This window comes from Hypanus sabinus, chromosome 22, assembly GCF_030144855.1.
Source record: "Hypanus sabinus isolate sHypSab1 chromosome 22, sHypSab1.hap1, whole genome shotgun sequence".
Lineage (NCBI taxonomy): Eukaryota > Metazoa > Chordata > Chondrichthyes > Myliobatiformes > Dasyatidae > Hypanus > Hypanus sabinus.
Genome location: NC_082727.1, coordinates 12488156 through 12507129, shown reverse-complemented (window position 1 = coordinate 12507129; position 18974 = coordinate 12488156). Strand labels below are relative to the sequence as shown.

The 18974-nt window shown below is 42.3% G+C and overlaps 1 protein-coding gene across 6 annotated transcripts in view; it reads left to right on the top strand.

Moving 5' to 3' along the window:
• Window positions 1-18974, top strand: part of LOC132379338 (ectonucleoside triphosphate diphosphohydrolase 4-like) — a 93963-nt gene that overhangs the window by 27559 nt on the left and 47430 nt on the right. The window contains exon 2 of one of the 6 annotated variants that reach the window (XM_059947065.1): window positions 11210-11315. The exons of the other annotated variants lie outside the window; for them this stretch is intronic. Within the exon in view, the coding sequence (XP_059803048.1) occupies window positions 11221-11315 (95 nt within the window). The 5' untranslated portion in view covers window positions 11210-11220. The remainder of the gene's footprint in view (window positions 1-11209; window positions 11316-18974) is intronic. 6 annotated transcript variants of the gene reach the window in all.

Below are 18974 nucleotides of genomic sequence, written 5' to 3'. Positions count from 1 at the left end.
ATACCGGGAGCACCGGACACAGTATACCACACCAGCCGACTCACAGGTGAAGTGTCACCTCACCTGGAAGGACTGTCTGGGGTCCTGAATGGTGGTGAGGGAGGAAGTGTAAGGGCAGGTGTAGCACTTGTTCTGCTTACAAGGATAAGTGCCAGGAGGGAGATCGGTGGGAAGGGATGGGGGGGACGAGTGGACAAGGGAGTCGCGTAGGGAGCGATCCCTGCGAAAAGCAGAAAGGGGGGGGGAGGGAAAAATGTGTTTGGTAGTGGGATCCCATTGGAGGTGGCGGAAGTTACGGAGAATTATATGTTGGACCTGGAGGCTGATGGGGTGGTAGGTAAGGACAAGGGAACCCTATCCCGAGTGGGGTGGCAGGTGGATGGAGTGAGGGCAGATGTGCAGGAAATGGGAGAGACGCGTTTGAGAGCAGAGTTGATGGTGGACGAAGAGAAGCCCCTTTGTTTAAAAAAGGAAGACATCTCCTTCGTCCTGGAATGAAAAGCCTCATCCTGAGAGCAGATGCGACGGAGATAGAGGAATTGCGAGAAGTGGATAGCATTTTTGCAAGAGTCAGGGTGGGAAGAGGAATAGTCCAGGTAAGAAGTTGCCAGCGTGGATTCAGAAAGGCAGTAACTGATATAAAGACTGAATCAAATTTTAAAGTTTCAGAAAGCTTTGACTTTTAAAGAGGTAACTAAATATCCAGGAGTTCAAGGGAGTTGTATTTAAAACGTAATTACAGAAAGGTTAATTGCAGAGGCTGCGAGGTCAGGGCAGAGACAAACCTTTATTTACAGTCTAACATTTTGAAAGAATTGAGATCAGAAAATTGTCCCTTGCATGGAAAATCAGTCTCTGTACTATTTGAAAGATTTTTCTTTTGTTGTGCTCCTTTCGTTTACTCATTCAATATCTGAACCCAGAAGCCAAGTGACCAATTGAATTGATTATTTTTGGTTGTTTGCTAATGCACGCCACACTTAACACTACTTTGCTCTTTAAGTGTTCTCTGATGGGCTAAGCACTTTGTAGTGAAGCTGTCCTTCAGTTCTCATATGCAATAATTTGGCCAAATTGAAGGAAAATGTGCAGATAAGGTCAATCTCCATGCACTTAATGTGATTTGCTTGAATTCTGCACACCATCTTATGACCAGAGAGTATAGAATTTCCCATGCAACAACAGGAAAGTGAAATTTTTGCTTACAGAAACAAATTATGTTGAGGATAAACACTGTTACCAGTGAATACACACTCAATTTCTAATGATCTAATAAGAGCAATCGGAAGCAATTCCTTCTCATTTTGCAGTCTGTCGGCAACAGATACTAATTAAGGTGGAGTTGAACCAACAACTTAGAAAGGCAAGATAGACTTTGGTTGAAATTTAATACAAGTAGCGCAGCAATTTAGTTGTTGGGAAAGAGCTCTCGACTGCTAGTCACCTTTTGACACCACTTTCTAATGCAAGCACAGTACATCTTTGGAGATTTAAACTTATTATCCCCATAAGCAATATTCAATATCAATTTTCTTCTAGTTAATACAAACTCTTCAGAAGCTGTTATCTTGATGAGTTCTTCAATGGGGACTCATTACTTACCGCTTTCTCAATTTCTGTGCCTAAGTGTTCCTCGGGGGAGATGTACTTGCAACACACACAAAATGCTGGAAGAACTCAGTAGGTTCAATGTTTATTCATTTTCGTAGATGCTGTCTGACCCAAGTTTCTGTAGCATTTTGTGTGTTGCTCTGGATTTTCAACATCTGCAGAATCTCTTGTGTTTAAGATGTGCTTGCAGCCACCATTTTCCTAGTACCTTGAGAGCAATGTTTCCACAGTCAAAGAACAGTACAGCAAATTAACAGGCCATTCGGCCCAGTGTTGTGGTAAACTAGCTAAAAAGCAAAGCAAAAACACCTAAACACTAATCTTGCTGACACCATGTCCATTTCCATCCATTTTCCTTACATCCATGTGCCTATCCAAATGTTTCTTAAAAGCCTCTAATATACCAGGTGGCACATTCCAGGCATCCACTACTCTCTGGATAAAACAACTTACCCTTCACATCCCCATTGAACCTACCCCTCCCCCTTCAATGCATGCTCTCTAGTTTTAGACTTTTCAACCCTGGGAAACAGGTGCACTCTGTCAACTCTATATGCTTCTTATAATCTTATAAACCTCTATCTAATTTCCCCTCTGCCTCTCCAGAGAAAGCAACCCAAGTTTACCTTGCCTCTCATGATAGCACATGCCCTCTAAACCAGACAGCATCCTGGCAAACCTCTTCGGCACCCTCTCCAAAGCCTCAACATCCTTCCTATAGTGGGGCAGCCTGAACTGTATGCAACACTTCAAATGTAGCCTAACCAGAATTTTATAAAATTGCACACCATCTCTTGACTTATGAACTCAACTAATAAAAGCAAGCATTCATAAGCCTTCTTAACCTTCTTATCGACCTGTGTAGCCACTTTCAAGGAGCTATGAATTTGGATCCCAAAATTTGGAGCTAGATAGGTATCTTATGGATAGGGGAATCAAGGGATATAGGGACAAGGCAGGAACCGGGTATTGATAGTAGATGATCAGCCATGATCTCAGAATGACGGTGCAGGTTCGAAGGGCCGAATGGTCTACTTCTACACCTATTGTCTATTGTCTAATCTCTCTGCTCAGCAACACTGTTAAGGATGTTTCCCTTAGTGTACTGTCTTGCATTTGCCCTACCAAGGTACAACACCTCACATTCATCTGGGTTAAACTCGCATCTGCCATTTCTTTGTCCATATCTGCAACTAATCAATATTCCACTGTATTCTTTGCCAGTCTTCTATACTGTACACAACTCCACCAATCTATTTATCATTTGTAAACTTACTAACATTTTCATCTAGGTCATTTATATATATCACAAACAGCAAAGGTCCCAGTACAGATCCCTGTGGAACACCACTAATTACAGACCTCCAGCTCAAATAAGTCTCTTTCTGCAGATTTCCTCGTGTTCCCTTTAATCATTACCTTTTGCCTTCTATACGCAAGCCAGTACTGAATCCAAATACCCATTTTGCCGTAGATCCCATGCATCTTAATCTTTGGGATTAGCCTCCTATGAGGGACTTTGTCAAATACCTTCTAAAATTCACGTAGACACCATTCACTGCCCTACCTTCATCAATCTCTCTCATCTTGTCAAAAAAAAATACTCAATCAAGTTGGTAAGACATGACCTGCACTTCAATAATAAATTGACTTTGAATTTTGTAACTCTTCTACATATACATATTGCAACTAATGGTTCCATCTAAACAGTTCTCCAGCACTTCACTTCAATGGGCACCCTGCATAGCTGTCATTTGACCACTGGAAATATTGAAGCTAACCTAATACTGACTAGGTTCAAGGATTGTGCAGGTGGCTTGTGTTGAGTAGAGATTAACAGCAGTACTGATGTTTTCAAGATTGTTTAATGTCATTAAACATGACATCAGACCTGCTGGAGCAGTTTGCTAGGTCCTTTGAAAAAGAACTGAGTGCCCAGCACCCTGGAAACTGTCTACAGTTCAGCCTTAGCCACCTTTGGGAAGATGACTTAGAAAACAGAATCCAACGAGGTTGCCACTCAATGTCAGTAAGACCAAAGAACCAATTGTAAACTTCAGGAGAGGGAAACCAGAGGTCCATAAGCCAGTAATTATTGGAGGATCGGGGGGGGGGAAGGTCAATACTTTAAATTCCTAGGTGTCATTATCTCAGCGGACCTGTTCTGGACCCATCATATAAATATAATTGCAAAGAAAACACAACAGTGCCTCTATTTCCTCAGGGGTCACTGGAAATTTGGAGTGTCATCAAAAATCTTGGCAAACTTCTATAGATGTGTGGTAGAAAGTGTACTGACTGGCGCGTTACAGCCTGGTATGTGAACACCAAAGCCTTTGAGCAGAAAATCCTACAAGAGGTAGTGGGTTTGCCCTCTAATGCCCTCCCATTCCATTGGACACATTTACATGAAACATTGCTGTAAAAAAGCAACATCCATCATCAGAAATCCTCACCACCCAAGCCACACACTTTTCTCACTGCTTCCATCAGGTAGAAGCTGCAAGAGCCTCAGGACTCGCATCACTGGGTTTAGGAACAGTGACTACCCCTCAACCATTAGGCTGTTGAGCAATAGGGGATAATTATACTCATTCTGTTTCTGGTGTTCCCACAACTAATGGCCTCATTTTAAGACTCTTGTTACTTATTGCTATTTATTCATATTTACATTTCCACACTTTGTTGTTCATTGGTCCTGTTTACAGTTACTGTTCTATGGACTTGCTAAGTATGCCAGAAGGAAAATGAATCTCAGGGTTGTATCTGGTGATATATATGTACTCTGATAATAAGTTTTACTTTGGCTTTTGAGTGTACTGCTCTAGCTGAGAATACACACTTATCAACTCAGAGGAGCATATAGATCCTCAGGACTGCTGGAAGTAAAGTTCAGCAGACTGCCAGATGCTGCACCAACAAGTACTGGATGCAGGTCGGTGAAGGTATGCACTGACAGGCAATATCAGGGGTATGCATGATGGCATCAAGAAAGCTCTTGGCCCGTCTCAGAGCAAGATGACTCCTCTCAAATCCATCATTGGGGAAGTAATCACAGACAGGAACAAACACAGCAGGATTACTCTGATCTCTACTCCAGAGTGAATCCTGTTACCATCTCAACCCTGGATGCAATTGAGTGCCTACTGACAGTGGAAGAATGGGATACAGAGCCGAGCCCAGAGGAGTTCAACAAGGCCATCAGTAGCTTGGCCTCGGAAGGTACCAGGCAATGATGGGAATCCCCCAGACCTGATCAGGCACTGAATGCCTACCCTTCTGCACCTGCTGCATGACGTGCTCTGTTAATGTTGGCAGGAAGATGAGGGGCCAAGATTATTACCCTCTACGAAAACCAAGGTGAGAAAAGTGACTGTAACTAACAAAGAGGAAGGAGGACCTTTCTCTTGAATGTTGCTGGCAAAGTCTTCACTGAAGTTGTCTTGGTCTACCTACAGAAGTTGGTTGAATGTGTCTAGCGAGAGTCAGAGTGGCTTCTGTGCTAGATGATTTCCCCTCTGCTAACTCCAGGAGAAGTACAGACAACAAAAGAAGCCCCTCTACTTTCTGTTTATTGATCTCACTAAGGCATTTGACTTGGTCAGCAAAGTTGGGCACTTTTCAGATCCTCTCTAAGATAGGCTGCCCATCAAGTCTACAGAGCATGATCAGATCCCTCAACAACAACATGAATGGGATTATGCAATACAACACAGCTCTTCAGAGCCCTTTGACATGAGCAGTGGCATTAAGTGAGGATATATTCTTGGCCCAACACTCTTTTGGATCTTCTTAGCCTTTCTGAAGCACGCATTTGGCACTGCAACAGTATGTTCTGGTATGGATCTACCTCCACACGAGAATAGATGGCAGGCTTTTTAACCTCAGCTGCCATAGAGCCAAAACCAAAGTGTGCAAGGCTATGAACAGAGACCTACTGTTTGCCGACGATGCAGCAGGCGCAACCCACACTCCAGAGCTTGATGGATCACTTCTCCCAGGCCTGCAAGGAATTAGGTCAATCTGCCTGAAAAATACAAACGTCTTGGGACAAGATGTGGAAGCACCACCTGTCATTGCCATTGATAACTACAAAGTGGATGTCGTTCATTATTTCAAATATTTGGGTCCATCATCAGTGAGAACTTCTCCCTGCATGCAGAAATCAATATACATATCAGGAAGGCTGTAACAACTCTTGCCAGCCTCACCACACGAGTCTGGGAGAACTCCAAACTGTCAGTCAAAACAAAGATGGCAACACTAGTGTCACTAGCACACTGTTGTACTTCAGCAAGACCTGGACAAAGTATGCTAAGCAAGAGAGGGCTCAGCACCTTCCATTTAAGTTGCCTTTGTTGTATCTCGGGTATCTCCTGGAGAGACAGAATACCCATGCTAAGAACACACACAAAATGTTGGTGGAACACAGCAGCATTTTGTGTGTGTTGTTTGAATTTACAGCATCTGCAGATTTCCTCATGTATACCGATGCTAAGGTTCTCTCTCATGCTGGCCTCCCCAGTGTGTACACCTGCTCAGACAACCTTGGCTGTACTAGCTGGGCCTTGTCTGCCGCATGCAGGATGACTACGTCCAAAAGACAGCTTCTCTGGTGAGCTGGAGAGAGCTGCTGGCCACCCATAATTGCACTACAAGGATGCCTGCAAGTGGGACTTGAAGGTCACTGGACATCTACTTTAAGTCCTGGGAGGAACTTGCAGTCAACTGCACCACGTGGGGAAACACCCACAAATAACATGTTAAGTTAGGCAAGGAAATATTCCTGAAAATGGCAGAAGACAAACGGACCCATAGAAAGGAACGCTGCAGTTCCAGCAGAGCTGGGACCATGTATGGATGTGACCTTTACAACAGGAGCTCTCACATTGGTTTTGTCAGCCACCAACACCACTGCTTCAACAACGTAGATAGCTAGGGCACAACATCCATGATCGACCTCGACCAAAGTAGGGCTACATTTAATGCCATTTCCAGTACACAATTGTAAAGGAGAGCAAAATAATTGTTACTCTGGATCCAAAGCAGCACAAAAGACGACACAATAATGTAAAGGAAATAATTGAGAAAAAACAGAATAAATATAAATAGATGTATACATTAATTATATGTCCTTAAAGTGACCCTAGACACAGGAGTGACTGTGCATAATGTGACTGACAGGAAACAATAAAGCAGTGGTGTGGAGGTGTTGATCAACATTACTACTTGGAGAAAGCAGCTGTTTTTGAATCTGATGGTTCTGCCATGGGTGCTATGCAGCCTTCTTCCCGATGGGAGTGGAACAAACAGTACATGAGCAGGATGTGTGGGATCCTTCAAGGTGTTACTCACCTTTTTCTGGCACCTTTATGTATGTACTTTATGCTCTTGATGATGCCGGTGATGCATTGGGCAGTTTTGTCTTTCCATTGTAGAGTCTTCCTGTCCGTCACAGTAAGGCTTTTCTTCACTTTCTATTCCTACCATTAACTCTCACAGCCTCCATCTATAGATGATATACAGTCAGTAAATAGAATCTTTTACCATTCCCACCTATCCCTTCCTTGCTTCTCAATTCATCCCACCCACCTACCTTCCTCTCACCTGGGTCTCATCTTTCATCTGCCAGCTTGTACTCTTTCTCTTCCCTCCCATCTTATTCTGATTTCTTCATCCTTCCTTACTGAAGATTGGCCCAAAATGTCAACTGTTTATTCTTCTTCACAGATGCTGCTGACCTGCTGAGCTCCTCCATTATTTTGTGTTTGTTACAGTGGAATATTAGTTTTTCCTAATAAACCCAAAGAAAATTGGCCAAAATGATACTGATGTTTTAGAATTGTTTTACTGCATTGTTGTTAAATTATATCTTGTAATTCTACTAAGGGACTGTTTTGGTGTTCTTTCATACATTTTTTTCCTTCTGTTCCCTCTAAAGAGCAGATAAAGTGGCAAATAGTTCATCTTCTGCAGTGCTCATTCTTCTGTACTAGGGCAGAATGTGTTGAGGGAAGTTTTTCTGCATGCTTTGACCCTAATATCTCCTAATAAGGATTTATCAGGAGTGGCATAAGGAACAAACTGGAACAGGAATTCAGACTAGGCTTCCTCTTGTGTCCAAATAGCAGGACATAGGTGAATCAGGGTTTTTCTTCCAAATTCGTCCAGTGTTAATACTGATGTGTACATCATTGTTTTTGAACATAAGCCGATGTTGTTACTTCTACCTGCAGCAAGGAAAAATGTAAGGGAATGAATTTTACACAAGGCATGAAAGTGTGCTGATCTGATTATTCATCACACGTTAAGAGACCCAGATTTTCAGCTTTCACTGTGGCCAAAAAAGGGTTCAAAACCAAGTGGGCAAAACTTGAGAGAGAGTAATTCTGGACTCTGAATCACCACCTGGACGCAGGTCAACCTACAGGCTTATTCTCAAGGACTCTTTGTAACTCATGTTCTCAGTTTTTTTGTTCAGTTCTCAGCGTTGCACCTCGGTGGACTCATTCCACCGAGATGCAACGCTGAGCGTCATAGGAAGTCATTCCTGCCTGTGGCCAACAAACTTTACAACTCCTCCCTCGGAGTGTCAGACACCCTGAGCCAATAGGCTGGTCCTGGACTTATTTCCACTTGGAATAATTTACTTATTATTATTTAATTATTTATGGTTTTATATTGCTATATTTCTACACTATTCTTGGTTGGTGTGACTGTAGCGAAACCCAATTTCCCTTGGGATCAATAAAGTATGTCTGTCTGTTTATTTGCACAATTTGTCTTTTGCACATTGATTGTTTGTCAGTCTTTGTTTCTGTGTACAGTCAGACCCCGCTTAATGTTGAAGATGCGTACCTCAGAGGTAGAGTGCTGTGTAAACAAGTGCTATGTGGGGTCATTATGACATTACGTAAATGAACATTTGTGCCTGATTTAAAAAAAAATCAAACTTGAGATGTAGGATATATTATTTTGTGTATACACAGTAATTTGTGGAGTAGCAAGCACACAAATAGGCCTAACAGTACCTCAGCGAAGCAGTGGAGGGAAGCGCGTGGCGGTTGCATCTTAGAGGAGGGACTAGGCTGTGGGTCCTCTAAGTTTGTCATCTTCTTCACATCGAGATTTGACTGCCTTTTCTTGAGTTTCCTCTCATAAAGCAGTTCTTAGCAGGAAATCATTTTGAGAACACCCGTCTTTGCTTTATTGCTTGGCTTCCAGTCAGGGTCATTATCGATGAACTGATCCATGACTTGTGTGATCATGGTGATGGTGCTGAGGAATTTTGCAGTAAGGTTTCCTGCTGATGTTTTTTCTTCTCTATCCGTGTCCTCAGATTCACTCGGGATGCGTTGCTGCGCTAATTCTAGAAGCTCTTAGTAATTAAAGCTCTTGCTGTTTGCACTAGCTGCTTCACTGGAGATACATATGCTATGGAGGTTACTGTGCTGTTTAAATCTATCAAACCAACCTCTGTTGTCTGTGAATGTAACCAGTATATCTTCTTGAATATGATTGAAGATGCTTCTTGCCTTTTCCATTATTATCAGCTGGCATAAGGGCCTGTTTCATTGCGTTTGATCATCCACCCATATACTTAGTTTATTTTCCATTTTTTTCAAGCAAATAGCTCATTGAACAAATCCCCTTTGTTGATAACTGAGGTCATCATGGCAGAAGCTTTTATCTTGTCTGCATTTTTTAAACAATTGTTCTGATCTTCGATGTAGCCAATTTTAAAGAGGTGTGAATATCAACCTGATGCTCACTAGTTTCCAAAAGCTGTATCACTTGCTGTTTCATATCCATGCTGATGCTTTTCCTAGGGATCTTAGATGTCCTATCCTCACTGGAAGTTGCGGGTCATTTTCCAGGCATTATGGGGTGAAAAAAAATGGAATAAATTGGCAAGGAAGCAAGAACATTTACACATGTGGGGAAGACAGAGCATGAATTCATATGTGATTGGCTGTGAGTGGCTCAAAGCGTATGCAAAGCACTCTCATTGGCTGATTGAATGTTTATTGTAATATCCATTCTTGAGAAGTTTTATGTGTTCTTTAAAATGAATTCTTGTCATTTTTAAAAATTTCAATAAAGAATTGAATAACTATGTAGTAATGAATTAGTGCTATGCTGGGTTTGAGTGTAGTTTATGTATCCTATTGTATTTCTTTATTTTCCTATAAATGCCTGCAAGAAAATGAATCCCAAGGTAGTGTATGGTAACACACATATAGTTCATTTATTTGACTTTGAATCCACCTGATGTATAAGTAACTCTGGGTTCTGATTTGGCCACCTTCACTTGTGGTAAAGGATGTCCTCTTTTATGCTCTAGCTCTCATGGTAGGCCTGTCTGTCTGAGGAGGAAAGGTTAGACAGTCTAGGCCATTTGCTGAAGATGAGATGAGTGGGAGAGTACTCATTTGCAGTGTAGGATCTTGAAAGGTCTTGACAGAGTACAAGTTCTGAGGTTGTTTCCTCTTGAGAGAGTGTTGAGAACTAGGGATTACTGTTTGGAAACAAGGGGTTACCTGCCTATTTAAGACAGATATAGTGACAATTTCATTTAGATGTTTGTGAGTTGTATGCATACTTGCTCAAAAGTCAAAAACATTGAAATGTTTTAAGGTAGATTTGGATAGATCCTTGATAAGCAAAGGGGTAAAAGGTTAATGAGTAAACAGGATGTGGATTTGAGGTTACAAGCACATTAGCCATGATAGCTTTCAATAGCATAGCAGCCTCAAATGGTCAAATGGCCTTTTACTGTTCCTAATCTGTGTTTCTCAGTTACTTGTCCTGGTGATATTGATGTCAAGCATTAATGAAAAGTTTTTTTTCTTGGTTGGCTGCAGAGAGTCATACAGCAAAGAAGGGGGGGGGTGTCATTTATAACTGTTTTTGAAAGAGTAGGCCAATAATCACTCTCTTCCACTGACCTACAAGTTTTCCTTTGTCAAGTTTTCTCTTTTGAAAGTACATTTCACCATGAGTTGAAATGCTTCTACTGCTGATAATATTGGCAGTGTTTCCCAGTGTTGCCCTTGATCTTATGATGGCCATCAGCATCTGATTATTTTTAATTGTTAATTCTGAAGTCTGTTAACTAGATCTTTCCCATGAACTGTCAACCCTCCTTTTCAAGGCTCCTAGAAACTGGCAGCTGATCAAGGGCTCTTTTCATATTTAGCCTGACAGTGAGTGTTTGAATTCCCGATTATTCTATTTATATTGCTTAACTCAAATTGCTAGTATGTATAGATTAAATTTGCTGCTTCTCCATTTTTAAACTTTAGATAAGAAATGGCTGTTGAGGGTGGGATGAAGTTGTTTCAGGTTTGGGTTCCACTTTATCTTAGTGTTCCAATAACTTGCAGAATTTTCCTTCAAATCCTGAAAATGTCCTTTGCACTTGTGTGCTCATCTGATCAGAGCCCTCTTTTCACCCCCCCATCCTTCTCCCCTCAATTAAAGATTAGTTTTTTTAATCATGTGTACTGTCGTTTGCATCAAATCAAATCAGTGAGGATGTGCTGGGAGCAGCCTGCACCAGCATGCCCACAACTTACTGAACTCTAATCCTACTCAGAAGTCTTTGGAATGTGGAGGACACTGGAACACCCAGAGGAAGTCACAATGGTCATGGAGAATTTACAAACTCCTTGCAGACAGCGGCAAAAATGGAGCCCCATTTGGTGAGCACTGATTGCACTACAGGCAGTCCCTGGGTTATGTACGAATTCCGTTCCTGAGTCCGTCTTTACGTCAGATTCGTACGTAAGTCGGAACAAGTACATCTGGTATTATTTAGCGTCAGTTAGTCAAACGTTTGTCTTAGTATATAGTATATATTTTACCTTTCTATGCATATAAAACACTTAAGAAACGTTTGTATTCCAATAATTAAACCACTGCGTTGCTTAGTAATAATTGTAGCTTTCATCAGGTCAGGGCGTTTCACATGCTCCATTGTTCTCACTTTATCCGTTATCCTTTAAAATTCTTCCAATCATTGACTGACTATAGCCTAACACTTTTCCAATGATCAATGGCGTTTCACCTCTTTCCAAACGCTTTATTATTTCCACTTTATTTGCAATCGCGATCACTTTCTGTCAATGGAACAGAAACACGGCGGGCGGTGGATCCCGAGCTCCGCCGGCTCACGAGGTCCACTGGGTCCCAAAGGCCACCGCACTGAGACAGGCTAAATGGGACGTGGGGGCTGTGCTGGGTTTGGGTTTTTGATCCTCCACAATATTCCACATGGGTATTTAAGCTGGAGGTGGCAGTGTTTTTGTTGAGGTAGAGTTGCGAGCTCGACATCAACCCGGCACGGATGGTATGGGAGTCAGTGGATTGACATCAACTTAGCACAGGAGCGATCTGTCACTGGATCGAACTCGCCGATCTCACTGTGCCACCAGCTGACCGGAACGGGAGAAGGGGGGCAGGGTCAGGGTGAATCTTACGAAGAAAAATTTAAGCCAAGTACGAAGTTAAACAGTGTCAATGGCAACGATTTAAAATGGCGTACAGCGTCACGATCCGACTTAAAATGGCAGACGGCGTTCTCCTTCCTCAGTTCGTAAGTACGAGTAGTCCATAAGTCGGACGTTCGTAACTCGGGGACTACCTGTAATTACTAGGCTTTATTCCAAAATTCTTCAGGCTATGGAATAATTTTGCCATCTTTAGGGGTACTACATAAACATTTTTGATAACGTCTCCTTGGGGCAATACTGACAGGAGAGTGATTTGCAGAAGCCTGCATGGCCTCTATGTTAACTATTAAAACTGCTACCAACATTAATTGATGGAGACATAAGAGATTAAAGACACTGGATTCTGGGGCAACAAACAGTCTGCTGGATGTTATCAGTGAGTTGAGTAGGATGGAGAAGTTTTGTCGCTAGAGACATAGAAGACTACAGCACAGAAACAGGTTCTTCAGCCCGTCTAGTCCATGCCAAAACATTTAAGCTGCCCAGTCCCATTGAGCTGCACCTGGACCATAGCTCTCTATACCCCTCACATCCATGTACCTATCCATACTTAAACGTTGAAATCGAAATCGTATTCACCATTTGTGCTAACAGTGATCCACACTCACCAAATTCTGAGTGAAAAGTGAATTGAGTAAAGTTCTAACCTATTCAATATTTCATTATAACTCAGGTCCTCCTGTCCCAACAACATCCTTGTAAATTTTCTCTGTACTCTTTAAAACTTACTTACATCTTTCCTGTAGGTAGGTGACCAAAACTGCAAACAATATTCCAAATTAGGCCTCACCAACATTTTATACAACTTCAACATAACATTCCAACTCCTGTACTAAGTACTTTGAATGATGGAGGCCAATGTGCCAAAAGCTTTCTTTGCAATGCTATCTACCTGTGCTGCCACTTGCAGAGAATTATAGATGTGTAATCCCAGATCTCTCTGTTCTACCGCAGTCCTCAGTGTCCTACCACTTTATGTGTAAAACCTAGCCTGGTTGGTCCTCTCAAAGAACAACACCTCACAATTGTCTGCATTAGAATCCATCTGCCATTTTTCACCCCATTTTTCTAGCTGGTCCAGATCCCACTGCAAGCTTTGATAGTCTTCACTGTCCACTACAGCCCATATCTTGGTGTCATCCATAAATTTGATGATCCAGATCGTTGATATAGATGACAAGCAATGGAACCAGCACCAATCCCTGTGGCACTGTACTAGTCCCAGGCTTCCAATCAGAGAGGCTACCACTCTGTGGCTTCTCGTGCAAAGGCAATGTCTAATCCAGTTTACTACCTCATCTTGAATGCCAAGTGACTGAACCTTCTTGACCAGCCTCCCATGTGGGACTTTGTCAAATATCTTGAAGTCCATGCAGACAATGTCCATTGCCTTGCCTTCATCAACTTTCCTGATAACTTCCTGAAAAACCTCTATAAGATTGGCTAGGCACACAGGAAGCCATGTTGACTATCCTTTATCAGCCCCAGTCTATCCAAATACTCATATCCAAGGGAACACCTTGTCAGGCCCTGAGGATTTACCCACCCTGATTTGCCTGAAGACAACAAACAGCTTCTCTTCTGTAATCTGGATAGGGTCCATGACATTGATACTGCTTTGCTTCATGTATCCGTCTTCCAAGTAAATACAGATGTAAAAAATCGCTTCAAGATCTCCCACGTCACTTGGCTCCACGCATAGATTACTATTCTGATCTTCCAGAGGAAGATCATTTTGCTCTAGACATATCTGTAGAACCCCTAGGATTCTCCTTCACCTTATTTGCTAGAGCAACCTCATGCCTTCTTTTAGCCCTCCTGATTTCTTTCTTCAGTGTTCTCTTGCATTTCTTATATTCCTCAAGTACCTCATTTATTCCTAACTGCCTATACCTGCTGTGCACCACTTTATTAAGCAGGGCCTCAATATCTCTCAAACTAAGGTTCCATAAACTTGTTATCCTTGCCTTTTATTCTGACAGGCACATATAAGCTTTGTAGTCTCAAAATTTCTCTTTTGGAGCTCTCCTACCTACTAAGTCCAGCTTTGCCAAAAATAACCTGTCCCAACCCAAGCTTGCCAGATCCTTTCTGATACCATCAAGATAGGCCTTTCCCTAATTTAGAATCTCAACCCAAGGACAAGACCTATCCTGTTCCTTAATTACCTGGAATCAAATGACATTATGATCACTAGTGGCTAAATGTTCCCCTGCACTGACTTCTGCCATCTGCCCTATGTCATTCCCTAATATGAGATCAAGTTTTTCCCACACACTTTCATTGAGACTTCCATGTACTGATTAAAGAAACTTTCCTGAACACTTTTGACAAAGGCTACCCTGTCCAGTCCATTTATAGTACGGGAGTCCCAGTCAGTCCGTGGAAAGTTAAAATTGCCTTCTATCTCAATCTTGTGTTTCTTGCAGCAGTCTGCAATTTCTCTGCAAATTTGTTACTGTAAATTCTATGGACTGTTGGCAGGTCTATAATTTAGCCTCATTAATGTGGTCATACATTTCTTATTCCTCAGTTCCACCTATAAAGCCCCATTAGATGAATTCTCCTCTGTGTTGTGACTGAGCACTGCTGTGACATTTCCCCTGGTTAGTGATGCCACCTCTCCCACACTATCACGGAATATTGAGCTGCTAGTCCTGCCCCTTCTGCAACCAAGTCTAATTAATGGCTACAATATCATAATTCCATATGCTGAGCTCATCTGACTTTCTCAATACTATTTGGAATGAAATATATGCATTTCAGAAGATGAGTCCCACGATTTAGTACTCACTTGCTTGAGTACTGTTGGGGGGACGGCCTTCTGGGGGTAAGCAACAGTGGTCGCACCCCTGGCACAGAGTCTGGCCCTGTAGCTCAGAAGGGCAGGGGATGGAAGAAGGCAGCAGTAATAGGGGACTATAGTTAGGGGGTAAGACAGGCGATTCTGTGGATGTAGGGAAGAAACATGAACACATGAGGAAATCTGCAGATGCTGGAAATTCAAGCAACACACACAAAATGCTGGTGGAACGCAGCAGGCCAGGCAGCATCTATAGGAAGAAGTACAGTCGATGTTTTGGGCTGAGACCCTTCGTCAAGACTAACTGAAAGAAAAGATAACAAGAGATTTGTAGGTGGGAGGGGGAAATCCGAAATGATAAGAGAAGACCGGAGGGGGTGGGTTGAAGCTAAGAGCTGGAAAGTTGATTGGCAAAAGGGATACAGGAGCTGAAGAAGGGAAAGGATCATGGGATGGGAGGTCTAGGGAGAAAGAAAAGGGGAGGGGAGCACCAGAGGGAGGTGGAGAACAGGCAAGGAGTGATTGTGAGAGGGGCAGAGAGAGGAAAAAAAAAGGAGGGGGGATAATAAATAAGGGATGGGGTAAGAAGGGGAGGAGGGGCTTTAACAGAAGTTAGAGAAAACAGTGGTCAAGCCATCAGGTTGGACGGAAGTTAGAAATTTGCCGACTTTGAAGCCCAAAAAAGCAGGTTTGAACTGCTCAGTAATCCATTTGCAGCTGACATGGAAAGCGCACCAACCAACATACAAATGGAGCTGATTGAACTCCAATGTAGTGACACACTCAAGGCAAAGTATGACTCGGTGGGCGCTGCACAGTTTCTATGTTTCATTCCCGACACAATGCCCCAGCTGCGTACCCAAGCTGCTCAAATGCTCTCTATGTTTGGCAGCACATATCTGTGTGAACAACTGTTCTCTTTGATGAAGATAAAACATCACACAGGAGTCGTCTTTCTGATGAACACTTTCACTCAATTCTGAGGATTTCCTCAGCTCAGAGCCTGACTCCAAACATTGATGAACTTGCATCCAAGATGAGATGCTAAGTATCTGGCTTAGACTAGTGTGAATCTAGTGTTGGCCTGTGGAAAAATGTTTTCATTAGAAATTACTCCGGAAAAGCTGCAGATAAAGCCATAAGAAATAAATGCAACTGATTTTTTATTTTTTTAATGTTCAATGTTGTTTTTGTAGGCAATAACCTAAGCTTTGTTAGTTCCAGGTTAATATGTGTAATAAATTCATTTCAATAAGTTTTGCAATAAACGCTGAACCAGTCCGGCCCTCGACTTGAACCGATTTTTAAATTTTGGCCCACTGTGTATTTGAGTTTGACACCCCTGCTCTAACTAATGAATCTTTTGCCTCTTTTTCCTCCTTTTCTGAGCCACATAGCTAGAATCACAGCCAGAGAACTGACCACTGTGGCTTTCCTTTGCTACATCATTTCCCCCCCCCCCCGCCCCCCCAACAATAGTATCCAAAATGGTATACCTGTTATTCAGGGAGATGATTGCAGGGATACCTTGCACTGGCTTTTAACCCCTTTCACCCTCCTGACACCCCGTTGTGTGTCCTGTAACTACCTCTCTATATGTCCTGTCTGTCACCCTGCTCCGCCTCCTGAATGATCCCGAATTCATCCAGTTCCAACGCCAGCTCCTCAACATGAAGTGTTAGAAGCTGCAGCTGTATGTACTTGTTGTGGGTGAAGTCATCAGGAGCACTGGAGGTCTCCCTGCCTTCCCACATCCCGTGAAAGGAGCATTCCACTATTCTGGCTGACATCCCAACTGTTTTAACGGACCAATTATAAGGAGGAAACAATAAATAAACTGAAACAAATCTACCTACATCTATTTGCCTTCTCTCACTCAAGCTTCTCACTGAAGCCTCGAAGAGCTAAAGGCTGAAATCCTTCTCAAACTGTCCACTACAACAATTGCCACTCCCCTTGCCCCTGCCTTGTTTTTATTTACCCTTGTTAATGAATCCAAATCTCGGATTGACCGCTGTTCAAAGGCTGAAACTCCTGCAAAGCTCTGCTTTTTAATGCACACCTGCTGACCTGTGCGAGTCAGCTCTTCCCTTGCTCCCTGATTTCTGATGCTTTGATGTTGTCAATGAATTTATTGATAATTTTGTTCAAGAATATGAATGTATTTTATCTGTGAGGGAATAATGCAAGAAAGAAAGTCTGTTGTCATGCTGAAAGTTTAGAACCACTTAGATGAAAGTAAGTTACAATGATCAAAAATGTTTAGCTGTGTTTTCATTTCAGAGGCAAAGATATAATCCTTGTTATGTACTAGTTCCCTTGGGCACAGTTGAGGGGGAAAAAAAAAGTCTGCTTCTTGGTCTTAAATTCTATGCTTGCTCTATCAAGGATGAAAAAGAAAGACTCAGTGCCTTGCACATCTTTTCAGGACGTGCCAAAATGTCAAGGAAGAATGTTCCTCTATCCGTTATTGTAATACAAGCGTCACTGGAGCCACTGCACATTGAGAGCTCCCACAGACAGCAGTGTGTTAATGGCCTGATGATCAATGTTAGTGATCACTGAATCACAGAAATTTAAAGCACACTTATTAAGTTCAAGTTTATTGCCTTCTGACTGTACTTATAGTACAACCGAATGAAACAACTGGACCACAGTGCACCCACAAAACCTATATCACAGTGAATAAAACAAAGAATTACCATAAATAAGTAAAAAAAATAGAATTCAAGAATGCATGTAGTACATTGCACAATTAAATGGTAAACAGCTCATTGTCCTAGAGACAAGACCATAAGACGTTGGAACAAATTAGGCCATTTGGCCCATTGAGTCTGCTCTGCTATTTCATCATGACTGATCCATTTCCCTCTCAACCCCAATCTCCCAGCTTCTCCCCATAACCTTTTACACACTGACTAATCAAGAAACACTCAACCTCAACCTTAAGTACATTCAGTGACCAGGCATCTGCAGCTACCTGTGGCAATGAATTACACAGATTCATCACCGTCTGTTTATAGAAATACCTCCTCATCTCTGTTCTAAATGGATGTCTCTCCATTCTAAGGTTGTGCCCTTTGGTCCTAAATTCCTCCACTACAGGACACATCTTCTCCACATCCACTCTCTCTAGGCCTTTCAACATTTGATAGATTTCAACGAGATGCCCCCTGCTCCACCCCCCCCAGATTCAGATTCAGTTTATTGTCATTTAAAAACCACAAATGCAATGCAGTTAAAAAATGAGACAACGTTCCTCCAGAATGATATCAACAAAGCACATGACAAAATAGACTACACCAGAAAATCCATGTAATGTTTGGCAATCCCCAATCCAGAGTCTGGAGAGGCTGCTGCGTATTAATATCGCGCTACCATCTTAGCGTGTTTCCCGGAAAGGAGCTCCAAAGCCACCAGACAAACAAGACCAAAAACTAAAGCTACAAGACCTGCACAAAACCACATAGTTACAACGTATAGTTACAACAGTGCAAACAGTACCATAATTTGATTTAAAAAAAACAGACCATGGACTCGGTAAAAATAGTCCAAAGATGTTAAAAGACTATAAGTTCGAAAGAAACCACCACACAGTTTCCACAAGTCCTCAGGGTCCCAACAGACTTGCCATCCCACGCCGGCGGCAGAAGGGAATACCCCCGCTATGGACTTCCACTGCGCCGTCCGACTCAGCCTCACAGATGCAGCACATACCTCATTCTTCCAAATTTCAGCAAGTACAGGTTCGGAGCAATCCTTTTTGTGAACCTCCTTTGCACCCTCTCCAATGTCAGGTCATCCTTTCTTAGATAAGGGGCTCAAAACTGCTCTCAATATTCCAAGTGAAGCCTCACTAATGACTTATAAAGCTTCTGTGTTAGATCCTTATCTTTATATTCTAGTTCTCCCGAAATGAATACTAACATTACATTTGCCTTCCTCGCCGCTGACTGAAACTGTAAGTTAACTCTAAGGGAATCTTGCATGAGGACTCCCAAGACTCAGATTTAAAATTTTCTCCCCATTTAGAAAATAGTCTACAC